A 13,463-nucleotide genomic window follows, 5' to 3' on the forward strand; every position below is an offset into this window, starting at 1 on the left:
GAAAGGATGATTTATATCGCTGTGCTATGACTCAGTACTACTAATCTGCTAGGATGTGATCCTGTAAGTTGAATTGGCTTCATGACCAGTTCAAAGCAATGGATTCATGATGACAATCCAGTAGGATAAAGTAATGATCTTGGAATATTTCTTTATTGAAAAGCCTGCCTGTGGAGCAGGTCTTACAAACTCCATCCCAAAATCAAGCATTTTTTTTTTTTTTAAAGAAACTAATGTAAATGTTATTAAGAAAATGGCGAAAAGTAGTGGCTTTAACATCTAGTTTTTACGATTCCAAACTCACAGAATATCTGCTGAGCTTTTCTGCTATGCGTAAGATCTCTGTGGTTGATGTCAAACTGTGAGACAGAATAAGGCAGGCATCCTTTCATGCATGGGAGATTAATTGAACAGTCGTTATCTCTGCCTGTGTCCTCTACTTAGTGTATTATAGGTCTCTAGAACATAACTGTCTCCTAAACAAAACGCAGACTTCCTTGTCGCTGGTACAGGGAGTCTGTGAAAGGATCGTACTGTGTCTTGCCTCTGCTGCAGTCCCGTAGTACCTCAGAAGGCACGCTCTTTCTTTTCAGACAGCTAGCTGAACACATAGCTCACTCTGCTGACTTCCAAGAGAGATGCAGCAGAAAACCAGCTGAAATGTTTATAAATACATGAAAGAGACACACTCAAAAGTTTTTTAATTTTGAAGATATTTGAAAGATGGGGTGATTTTGGATGTTTGAGCTACAAAGTTCTTGATTCCTTGTGTAATCACTTTCTTTCTCTTAGCAGTTTCTCTTTTTCACCTTAATCGTGTATCTCCAAAACAATGCATTAATGCTAACAATATTCTATACCTGTTTATCTTGGAACACTCAGCTAATTATTTTCTGTTGTGAAGAAACAGCAGAAAAATATTTGTCAAAACTTGTATCTGTTTTCTGTTTCAAAAATGCTATTAATACTTCTGTCTTGATGACAGCACATGCCACATTACTCATATAGGATGACATTTATGCTTGTGAGACTAAAAAAATATTTGTTTAAGGAAAACATTTGCTACCATCTTGCAAGGTATTTCTTCTGCCATTGTTTATGTTCTGAGTACCTTTAGAAAGACTAGAGCTGTAGAACCTTGAACATATTTTTCAGTTAGATAACAATGTCTTGTCTATTGCAGCCTGCTTCTTGTTTAGTTCAAAACTCAGTCCTAAAAGATTCTTGCCAACAAAATGTTAAAATGCTGCATTACTTAGCTTACAAGACACCTGGGAAATCATTGTGAAAAGAATCTGTTGCCTCTATGTGGTCTGCAGTTGTACTGCATATATAAATCAATTGAGTTTAGCTAGGGGTAGTCTAGAACAATCCTAATTTTCAGACAGTGCATGAAAAATTCTCTGAAATCAGATTGCATTCTTCTCCTGAGCTACCCTTTGGAAGGGAGATTCTTAAATGCCTTTCTAAATAAGTCCAGTATTTATAAAAATTATACTGTCGACAATGAAAATACTCTTTCTGCTTGTTGATATTTTAGCTTGCTCATAATTAATATAATTTTGATTAATCCTTAAATTCTCAAATTGTGTACTATCTTTCCATTATCTCTTACTGATTTGAGCAACAAGAGGAAAAAAAAAAAAGCTATGCAACACAATTCACAGCTTCTGATCTGTTCATTTTCTTATCTCTTAGCAGTTTCTCTTGCATTATTCTTGATATGTTTGAAGACTGAAATGCAATTCACAAGAAGATGTAATATCTTCTACAGACATAATGCATCATACTAAAATTAATGTAATTTTAGTTTGGTAATTGGTTTCAATGCTGATAATCAAATAACAATTTCCAAGTTTGAAAAGTTTTTAAGAACTTCTCTGGGAGCCAGAAGTGGGTTGCAGGACATAGTCCTAAGGCCAGGGAATTGCATAGGAATGAGTGTGATGAACAGGAGAATAGAGGTCCTTAATGATGAATCAAAGATGAAACTGCTAACAAAAAGATAAAATCACTGGATAAGTGCAGGAGCAGAAAGCAGTAATTAACACATTTTTTAACAATACATTTTAAATATTGTTACTTTAGATGTGAAAAAAGAACTTTCTTTAATTTTTAGAGGACAATAGAAAGTTATTTGGACAAACGCATTGGAAGTACTTATGGACCTCCTGGAGGCAGAAAAATGACTATTTTTATTGATGATATCAATATGCCATTTGTCAATGAATGGGGAGATCAGGTAAACTTTTTTTTTAACAAGTATAACTTGTGCTCAAATTCTTGTGCCTTTTTTTAACATATGTGGGAATCTGGACTTTCTTTATTTTAATTGTTAGTTATTAGAAAGTTTTTCTAGTATGGTACACCAATGAAGAAAAAAAGAGCAAATTAGATTTACTGAAAAGACATGTAGAAAATGGTGTCAGACCTTACATTATCTCTATACTTTCTTATGTTTTTGTAAGACTAAATAAAAAGCATCACTGTATTAAAGTACTGTATTATTAATTTCAAGACTGACATTAATTTGAGAGCACCAGTAAACAAACTTTCTGCAAAATGAAGGTGTGATACCTTGGAGAAAGTACTAAAGTGTCCAGATTCAAGGGTAACCCATTGGCTTGCAAACCGGATTAAAGACTTTTGATGAGCCCATCTACAATTTGCCTGTGTAACATTCATATGCTTACACAGACCTAAAATCAGGCAAAAGTGTCTCTCAGTTCCTTCCCGCAGCAGGTCTAAGGTATTTCCTGCCCAGGATTCCAGATCTGCTGGAATGCTTATTCTAATATAAAGACCAAGGATGTTTCTCATTACTTGTCTTAATTTGCTCAGGGTAAATAACAAATGAGAAACCTGGGGCTTCTGTGCACTTTTGAGTGCTCAGGCTCTCTGGCTTCTGTGAGGCTCACAGTTTGGGTTAGGGCTGCTCACAGCATTGAGCTGGTTTGTTAACAGTGTGGGTGGTAGGTCTGGTCGGAGAGTGGGCTTGAGCACATATTTCAGTGGTGGTATGGATATAAATGGGTCTATGTAGACTGAATAGTTCCTCCTCTTCGCTTTAGAAGGCTGGTTTTGTCAAAGTAGACACCAAACATGTGTTTTTAGTGTCTGAAATGGAGCCTGGCCTTCTACCTAAATGCCAATATACATCAGTTCTTTGGTTTGCATCCTTTGCTCTCACTTGAGAGAACGTTAATTTAGTTAAAAAAATGAAACTAGTGTTGAATAACCCACAACACTGAGCTGCTTGACCGTAGTCTAGAACACAGATGGCTGTGTTTGAGGAAAAGCCCTCACAGACCCAGGCAGTGTCCAATAATAGGAAGGATGTCCATTATGGAAGGACCTCCACTAGATCTTCCATGATGGCCCCAAAACATTGCTGAAATATTTTTAATGGGATGATGGTTTGTGATCGGTGTCCTGCTGCGTGTCGTGTGGCTCTGTCGGGGTATGTGAGCGCATAAGGTTTACTGAATATCGTTGGAGCAGTTGCTACGGGGGCAAACTAATCCATACAGGTTCTGTAGAGTGGAATGTGGAGTAAGTAACCTTTCCAGAATAAACAACTTCCTCCAAAAAAGAAAATGAGTTGTTTTCCTTCGAAGGAGGTCCAAGGGAAAACTGAAAAGCATAGTTTGAACATCTGGACATGAAAGTCCAGCAGCAAAATATGGAACAAACCATTTTTTTTCCCAGTTCATTGCCTTAACTTTATTTGCTTAATAGGAATACAAATACATTTTGTTGGTCTTATACGGCAGTACAGCTCTGAAACAATTTTCCTGCTGTTTACAATCATATAAACCGAGATCTCCCATATGACTAAGGAAGATAGTTTAACCTGAGTTTAGATTGAAATGAAAACACCTCTCTAGGGATTAATGATAGAGTTACAAGAAGAAATTAGATTATCAGGGTATACTTTCTTTTTTTCTTGTTTGAATTTCGGATTGAAAACTAGTTACATAAACTTACAGGTAACAAATGAAATAGTTCGTCAGATGATGGAAATGAAAGGAATGTACAGCTTGGATAAACCCGGAGACTTCACTACAGTTGTAGATGTACAACTAATAGCAGCGATGATACACCCTGGAGGAGGCCGTAATGATATCCCCCAGCGTTTAAAAAGACAGTTTTGTGTATTCAATTGTACATTGCCATCCAACGCGTCCATCGACAAAATTTTTGGTACTTCTTTCCCTTGTTTTAGTATTTTTTTTTTTTTCACAATTGACTTAAAATGTAAAAAATATGATCTCTCTCTCATTTTTGTCATGCAAATTCAGAGTACTTCCAGTGAAACTACTGAAGCTGTATTACATCAAAAATAGTGCTGTGGAAGATAAAATTAAATATTTAAATTTTTGTCTTTCTAACTTTGGACATGCAGAATAATTAATAAGAAAGTAATGACATTTTCTGGAAGAATTATTACTATGTAGGTTGCCATACCACCTCTGCATGGTCTGAAATGGCCTCTGTTGCTGCAGTTTTCAACTGTTAACTTTGTCAATACAGTATATTGTTAAAAGCCAGCACTTACTCCCAGTTGTTCTTACACCAGTTCAGAAAAGCCATGAACAAGAGAGACAAGATTATTTAATCTGTAATTTAAAAGTAAATCGGTGTTTTAAGTAAGTACTTGTATGTGTTGCTCACAACCTACCTTATTACATCCTACAACTTGAGATTAATTGTAGATTGCATTTTATCTTTTCAGGTGTTATTGGCTGTGGATACTTTCATTCCTGTAGAAAATTCAACCCTGAAGTATGTGATATGGTAAAAAAATTGGTCCCAACAGGCAGAATATTGTGGCAGTGGACAAAGGTATAAATTACAGGGAAAATTTTGTCACAATCAGTCTGAACAGAATGGCTATTTGTATAATTTAGCCACATATTCCTTAAGGACATATCTAACAAGAAAAAAAACAACAGTAGAAAGACGGGCTAAAAAAGTTTTGGAGATAGTATGGAAAATATCAGATTTCAGTATACAAGGCAGATGAATGGAAAATTCAATCCATTCATTCCTATAGTTTTACCCGTGTTACCCAAAGCTGTAATCACTCTAGGTAAGGAACAGCGAGTGAAATTCTTTATAAATCATAATTTTTTGTTTATAAAGCCCAGAGCAAAATATGAAATAATTACACATTATAAAAGTTGGGGGGTTACATGCTAGATCCTCCTTCCAAATACCTGAGATGTTTTTGATGGCTTCTTAGAAAGAGTTTGCCTGCAGTATTATGTGTGAAAATTAGTAGGTTTGTTATTTTTATATTTTATGTGTAATTAACTATAAATTTATGGTTTATATTGTTCTTGATTCCTTCTAAATGTTACTGGTTTTGATTAACAATATTTTTCTTTAGACAAAGATGCTGCCTACACCGTCTAAATTCCACTATATCTTCAACCTTCGAGACCTGTCTAGAATTTGGCAAGGAATGCTAACTATAAAGGCGGAAGAATGCAGCAACAGCACTGTCCTTCTCATGCTTTTTAAACATGAATGTACCAGAGTAATTGCTGACAGGTATAATAAATGTAGCATTTTGTATTTAGTAGGTTTAGCCATTTAATTCATTTATGCTCATGCATCTGTAAAAATTCATAGTGTGACAAACCTTATTAGGCCAATATGAAAAATTTTTGTCTTGTTTTTCATGCAGTTTCCATCGGGGTACTATCCCAACAAATGCCATGCTCTACATGCTGGTTGATTAGCCCAGTAGTTGGTTGGAAAACTCCAGAACATTCACCTCTTCTATGTTCTAACCCGCTTTTTTGCACTTATCTTCAGCTACACTCAGACAGTTGCTCTCTAAAAACCAGGATTGTACAGTGTCCTAAATTCATACACAGAGAATAATTTAAAATTGCTTTGATCTCCTCACAGAAAAAAGGGTGACATGGCTATGATTAAAAAATGTCCCATCTCTTCTAAATCTCCTTTAAAATATTCATAAAACAGATAGTTATGAGCTGTGTGTTAAAGATCCAGTAGTATTTCTGTGTTTACAGTGTTTCAATTTCTTGTGACATTCTTGATGTAGTACTGTAGGTGTCAGTAAAAACTTGACATACACCCACCACTCTGTGCATTTCTTATTCTGATGTCCTGAGGAAGGGCCTTCATGATTTGTATAAAATTAATGCTCTATCATTACAGCACTGAAATTAAATGTGGACTCTTAAAAATATATGCATGTATTTTATTATACTGCATTTACTTTATACATGTATTTTATTATACTGCATTTACTTTATAAAACTATCACAAAGTGAAAGGAATGAAAAATATTTTGCAGTGGACACAAGGTAACACGTTATATTGCTTTTACTTTAAATTTGACCTGAAGGCCTTGAAATGACAGGTGCTTAGGAGTGTCATGACCAGAATATTTTCAGTATTCAACATAGTTGCAGAAATCTGTGATGGAATTTATCAACTTTAAGATGTCAGCTACAGAAATACAGTCTGATGCAGATGATTTGGCGTGGCAGCAGGCAAGATGTGTACGTAACGATTGCGTTGTGTTCAAGCACAGTCAGGCTCAATTGCCGTTATTTTAGTAACTTGTCAACATAAAGGGAAGAACAAAGCTACAAAAGGACTATAAGGGGTTCCACCTCTGGTTTCAAAAGACAAGAGGGACAGTGTGAAATACTCCTAAGTATACTTCGATATGTGGACTTTAGCATGTACTCAGTTGAAACAGAAACAAAACGAGATAAGTAAAACTTAGAGATTAATTACCCATTGTGAAAACTGGTGGACGGAACAACTGCCCTCAGTTTCAGGTAAATGTTTGAAACAATTCCAAACAAAACATAGACCAGTGTCAACCAGTGTTGTTCACCATCCCTACCTGTATGTTCTCGAATCCCTCATTTTCTTCCATGAGAGCTCCAAATCAACTGGCAGATGCTTTCTCATTTTCCCTGGGAAGGTTCATTAACAACCTTGAGTTAAGAGCCAAGGAAGTAAGATTGCTCTTAGGGCCAGTTCAAATATCCCAGAGGAACTCTGATTTGAAAATCCTGCTCACTTGCTCCTGTTTGCTTAGATACACACGCTGAGTTCAGAGAATGCATGCAGGAAATCTAAACCGGAATCTTACCCATCAGTTGTCAAAAGTATAAAAATGAAGGCCAGAATTTTCTGCTGACTTTAATAGCTATTTCTCTACAATCTAAGCAAGCTTACGCAGCGTAAATCTGCTACAAAGTCTAACAATGATGGTATTTCTAAGTGCCTAAACTACTGTCTGTTATAAACTTACAAATTACCTGAAATTGATGTAAGTGCACTTGTATGTGCAATAGAGTGCTGTTGATATAAAAAGGGGAAAAGTGTTTCATTTGAATTTGAAGTTAGGATCATAGCCCTGATGCAAAAGTGTCATACAGCTTTGAGTGCAGTATTTTCTGCTTTAAAGTCAGGAGTGATGTCACTGACATGTACGGAGATGGTTTTATATATGTTTTTTTTTTATTTCTCGTGGGGAATTTAAAAATACATACAAGATATATATTTGTACAGAGCTGTTATATATTAGAAAAAATGAGAGAGAGAGAGAGAGAGAGTAGTCATGCAGTCTCTTCTTCCATGCTGCTTTTAGACTTCATAGTGGTTAGTATTATAATGTCATCACTCAAAGCCTTTAGCAATAATGAAGTATATAATGTATATCTAGGCTGTCTCTGTACCCCAGTTCTTTAATATTCTTTGCCTTATTTGAAAACTCAGAGCCCTGTGTACAGCTTTTTCATGTTTGTCTTTATTTTCCTCTCAGTTGTGTCACTGAAAAGGAAAAGAAGTAAAGACGAACATTCTTTTTCCTGTAGTCTGACATTCACAGATGGCATTCCCTTTTTCTGGCTTCGAGGTGTTTCTTGTCTTTTATGTTTCCTGATTACTACTGAGTATCATGCTTGACTGCTTCTCAGATAATCACAGATAATCAGAGCAGTCAAGTAGTCAAAGAACTTTATCTGTATTAAAACTGTCTTGAACCTGTCAAGTGAAGCAGATACAGCTGTTCAAACAATGAAACTTAGTCATGAGTATTCGTGTTTGCAGGCTTTGTTCTATTTCATTCTGCATTATCACTGCCTCGGTCCCCCCTCCCGGGTTGTACATCCCCCTCTGTTAATTATGGGGTTTTGTGTAAAAGGGATTGAGAATGAAGTCAGGTTGCAGTGACATGTATTATCTTCCCTTCACTGTTCCTTACCTCATTGCATTTCACAGGCAGTACTACAACATAAATTATGCCATTCTGCTGCAGGTTGAAAGATGATAAAGGGTCACCTAGCAATGGTTATTTGGAAATCATTCAACCTTTTTCACCTTGGAAATTAAGTGGTTTGTCATTGCCTAGTTCTAGGTGGAAGTTGGAAAGTCAAGTTGGTTTGTGTGTTATGTTTCATGTGATTGACTGCTATACTTTAGATTATGGAAGCATTTAATTTCTGTGAATACTGCCTAATCCATTTCTGTGACTATTGTCTAATATGTATTGCCTAATATATATTTTTCTTTGAAATATTACAAGGGTTTTTTAGTATTTAATTATCTGTTTTTCTCCCTATATAAGTAGAAATCAGGTTTTGATTTTCAGATATTTATTTTTTTAATGGTTTTTAGATTTATTACTCCTGAAGATACAGCCTGGTTTGATAAAACTATTACTAAAGCAATTGAGGAATATGTGGACACAGCCTTAACAGAAGTTCTCCAAGCTGAACCATATTTTGCAGATTTTTTACGGGAGATGCCTGAACCAACTGGTGATGAACCAGAGGATTTTGTGTTTGAACCACCAAAAATTTATGAGGAGGTATTTTACTTTACACCTAAAATATGAGGCACTGAATTTTTCCTTTAATTAGGGAGTATGCTATGTTGCCAAACTCCTATCATACAGAAAGTTTCGTTGAATACCTAGCACATTTTTTGTGATGATATACCTAGATTTTTCCAGTTAGTATGCAATAAACCATTTTAGTGATGTTAATAATCCCATATAAATTTAGTTTATGCATTCCTATTCTCCTTGCTCCTTTTTTCCCACCATTTGCAGAAAATTTCTGCTTAAACACAGCCACAGTCACGACAGTGAATTAAGAAGATAATCTCATTATATGTGACTAGTACATGAACTTAAGTTTGTGTAAAAGTGTCAGTGTGGTTTTAAATTCTGAAGGGCCACAGTACTACTTTTACTGATTTTTTTTTTTTTTTTCCCAGATTCCAAGCTTTGAATTTCTTTGTGAAAAATTGCAAATGTATCAGAGACAATACAATGAATGTATTAGAGGATCATTTCTTGATTTGGTGTTTTTTAAGGATGCAATGACACATCTTATTAAGGTTTGGCGTTTGTTACTCTTTTAGTAGTTTAACTGTTGGAACAGTGTTCCTGATTTGGGCAAGCTATGCCTAGAGGACACATTCTGAAAAGCTACTCTTACCCCCAAAATTGCTTGCCATCTTTGCCTGGCCGTTTTCAAGAACTAGGAAAGAGCTACAGTCATTTTACCTCTTTGCATGTTGTGTAATAAAAACCTTATTTTATGTGTTTGTTTGAGCTTCTGTGTATTCAGGGATAGGAGGATTTTCCTCTATGGGAAAGGTGAGGTCATAGAGAGGCACATTTATATTTTGTATATAGAATGTATAGAATGACTTTTAATCATTAGGAGTTCAGAGAACACTTCAAAGGTATCTGTACCTGACAAGTGACCAGAACAACATGAGGCAGAATCTGGTTGGATGAGAAACATGGAAAGAACCAGAAATCAGAGCTGCAGTAGGATCAGCGTGTAGGGCAGACGAAAGTCCAAGTTTCCAATCAATTGAACCCCTCTTCAGAAAGGAAGATATAAGGAAAGAATTTATCCAAAGCCAGAATTTGATTTGGGGGAGGGGGGAAAGGGCTAAGTGTGAGATGTGTTGGAAGCACTGTGCCTCAGGTTTAATAAGTTTTGTTAGTTTTCTCAGGAATTACTTTAACTTGATGATCTCTTTACTGATAGACACAGAGAAGCCACAGTGAAACCAAAGCAGGAGGAGATGTTTGGTACTTCTGTAGTTGACCCCCAGTGAAGTAAACTATTTTGTTTGCTTTGCATTTAAACAGAAGAAAATAATTTATTTTTTTAAAAAATATAGTTCATATGATGCTAGGGGAATTTCAGAAGACCTTTAAAGTCTCTGATACTCCATTTCTATTGGCAAGTTTTAACCAGAATATCTGGAATATGCACTTTAGGTAGTAGAAATGAGTCCTGCTGTCACTGTGGTGACAATAAATCTAGTCACCCTCATAATTTCATATTCAGACTTCTGTTTTAATGTAGTTGTCTGGATAGGCTCAAAGGGAACTGTGCATAAACCCAACATTTCTTTGAAGAAAAAAATTAGTAGGGGTTCAAAGTCTTGATGTGGATGCCGATCTTTTGCATTTTGTACATAGCTTAAATGAGGAGCAAAGCAACCTGTAGCATCTTAAAAGTAACAGTGCACTAAAATATAATAAAACCAAGGAAGATGTGGTGTATAGTCAGGAGATCTGCAAAAAAACCATTTTGTAAATTTGTAATCCAGGTTTTATATCCCGGAAACTTATTAAGAAAACTATCTCAAAAGAAACATAGAAGGTAGCTAAAATAGAAGATAACACTCAATGGTAGTTTGAATGTGTCCAAGTCTTTCAGACTCTTAAAACTAGGAACCTAGTATGTTTATTCTTCAAGATGAAGTTTTTTAATTGATATTTTTAAACACATACCTTCAACAGAACATGGAGCTCATGTTATGTATTTAAATCCTTGGTGTAACTGATTATAACTATCCTACACTTTCACATACAGCTTTTTCATTAACTACACAAAATTTCTAAAGAATGTACGAGTTGTTTTGAAAGGAAAAATTTTCTGCAAATGTCCTTTTAATAATCTTTACATTGTACTCTAGTAAATAAAGTGTGGAGAATAACAGATTTTTAATTTTGTTAACTAACATTTTAATTTAAATTTATTAATGATATTTTCTTCCATTTTTTCCTATACAGATTTCCAGGATAATTCGGACAGCGTATGGAAATGCTTTACTTGTTGGGGTTGGTGGTTCTGGAAAACAAAGTCTTTCAAGGTTGGCCTCCTTTATTGCTGGCTATAAAATATTTCAGATCACCTTAACGAGGTAAGAAATACAAGAAATGTATAAATCTGATTTATGCTGCTGCTTTCTCTTTACACAGTCATAACCTTATGTTTTCAACAGCCTTTTTTATTTTTATTTTGCTGCCATTTAAAAACATGAAAAACAAGACATTCTTCCCTGGTTTGTATACAACATGGGATCATTTGAGCTGAAAAAGCTGGACCGTGTGTAAGCTATTCCTGAGACAAAATATCTGTGTTTACAAAGGATGTTTGCACTGTCATTTATAAAATACTATAATCTGAAAACAGCAGTATTCTGAGTTGCTTTGAATCCACAGGTGGTGTTTCTTATTCCTCCTAGAACCTATAATGTAAGCAATCTCTCAGATGATTTAAAATTGTTGTATAGAACAGCTGGAGTAGAAGGAAAAGGCATCACTTTTATTTTCACTGATAATGAGATAAAAGAGGAGTCGTTTTTGGAATATGTCAATAATCTGCTGTCTTCAGGAGAGGTAAGAGTCTCAACGTGACAGGCAATGTACTTTAGGAAAAGGAAACTGCAGAATTTGTTCCTATTAGTTTATTTCTCTTTATTTATTCTACAATTTATTACCAAAATAATGATTAACTTCAAAATACATCAACTTTTAAAATAAGGAGTGCTCTTGACATGGAGTTCATTTGTCTCTGTTTCAATGTAAGCCAGGAAAGGATGAGGAGCTGTGATGGGTAGTTCAGTAGCCTTTACTAAAAAAAGATTCCCTGGCCAGTCAAGATCTGCACTTTTCCTGAGTGAGATTTCCTAGTTTTTAAATGGAGTTACGTAAGTCTAAATCAGAGCAAGAGATACAGATGTAAGCAGACAAATAGGTATAAACTCTATAATAATGACATCAATGCAACTTATTTTCTTCTCAATTTTAATTTTATAAAAAGATTTCTAATTTATTCGCTCGGGATGAATTGGATGAAATCACCCAAGGATTAATACCTGTGATGAAAAAAGAGATGCCTCGGTGTCCTCCTACTTCTGATAATCTTTATGAATACTTTTTAACTCGGGCAAAGAAGAACTTGCATATTGTCCTCTGCTTTTCTCCAGTAAGTTTTTTTTCTTCATATGTCTTCCTTACTTCCATTAGCAAACTAACCTATAAGGTGTGACAGGCTTATTCAAGCTTTATATTTTTAAGGAGATTTAAAGATGCATAAAAAGATTACTGAAGTCTGGTTGTAATTGCTGAGAAAATAAAAATAACGGTACAGTTGTCAGAATTTAAAAGCAAAATACTTAAAAAGTAAATAATTCCTTACGTGTTAAAGTAATTTTTATTTTTTTCTCCTGGCTTATTCTTTCTTAATACAAATCACTGAATGTACCTTTGTGAAATTCTTGCTTTTTACCTGAACAGAAGAATTTAATGGAAAATAGAGTAAGTTAATAGAAGTTTTAGAATATTAAGGAACATTTATATTTGTCATTAACTTCTTTCTTCAAATTTCATAAAATATTGAATGTTGGAAGTTTAGCAGAATACTTCTATAAAAGAAGGTGCAGGGTGTTCCAAGTGGAAAATAAGCAAGGAAAAAATAGACTGTTTAGATGTTTATATGAATGAAACTTTTTGTCAACCTAATCAAGTATCACACTGTGAACTAATAATGTTAACCTCTCTTTAGGTTGGTGAGAAGTTTCGTGCACGTTCTTCGAAATTTCCTGGTCTCATATCAGGGTGCACCATGGATTGGTTCAGTCAATGGCCCAAGGAAGCTCTTGTAGCTGTAGCCAGTTATTTTCTTTCAGAATTTAATATGGTCTGCTCTACATCAGTTAAAACACAAGTGGTGGAAACCATGGGTGTCTTTCATGATATAGTTTCAGAAAGCTGTGAGAACTATTTCCAAAGGTAGTATTTTATACAATTGCAATAATTAATCCCACAAGTGTTGCTCCTGATAGTGTGTTTTGAAATCATTGTGTTAATACGAATCAATAAGTGTCTTTTAAGGCTAATACAAAATTAAATCTGCTATATAAAGATATGCAAAGGCCATGAAAAGTGATTATTTTGTTGCAAATTCATTATCTTTATTTCCACTATTCAAGAATCTTTCATGGTACTTATGTGGATAAAAGCAATGTAATTGGAAATAAGAGTTTGCATTACAAAGAAATTTGATATTGACAGAATTAAAGACTCGTTTTATATCATCTTCTGTTTCATTGGAAGTGATCAAATGGCTGTACGTATCAAAAATAGGTAC

At 34.9% G+C, this 13,463-nt stretch overlaps 1 protein-coding gene across 2 annotated transcripts in view; it reads left to right on the forward strand.

Moving 5' to 3' along the window:
* DNAH8 (dynein axonemal heavy chain 8) overlaps nt 1–13,463 on the forward strand; it is a 141,692-nt gene that overhangs the window by 82,217 nt on the left and 46,012 nt on the right. For both annotated transcript variants that reach the window (XM_086460546.1, XM_086460547.1), the window contains 10 exons: nt 2,120–2,242; nt 3,990–4,203; nt 4,736–4,845; nt 5,393–5,556; nt 8,674–8,866; nt 9,277–9,399; nt 11,102–11,232; nt 11,557–11,710; nt 12,135–12,299; nt 12,879–13,105. In XM_086460546.1, coding sequence (XP_086316672.1) covers nt 2,120–2,242; nt 3,990–4,203; nt 4,736–4,845; nt 5,393–5,556; nt 8,674–8,866; nt 9,277–9,399; nt 11,102–11,232; nt 11,557–11,710; nt 12,135–12,299; nt 12,879–13,105 — 1,604 coding nt within the window. The remainder of the gene's footprint in view (nt 1–2,119; nt 2,243–3,989; nt 4,204–4,735; nt 4,846–5,392; nt 5,557–8,673; nt 8,867–9,276; nt 9,400–11,101; nt 11,233–11,556; nt 11,711–12,134; nt 12,300–12,878; nt 13,106–13,463) is intronic.

The sequence above is a fragment of the Leptosomus discolor genome, chromosome 2 (genome assembly GCF_034619465.1).
Source record: "Leptosomus discolor isolate bLepDis1 chromosome 2, bLepDis1.hap2, whole genome shotgun sequence".
Classification (NCBI taxonomy): Eukaryota; Metazoa; Chordata; class Aves; order Leptosomiformes; family Leptosomidae; genus Leptosomus; species Leptosomus discolor.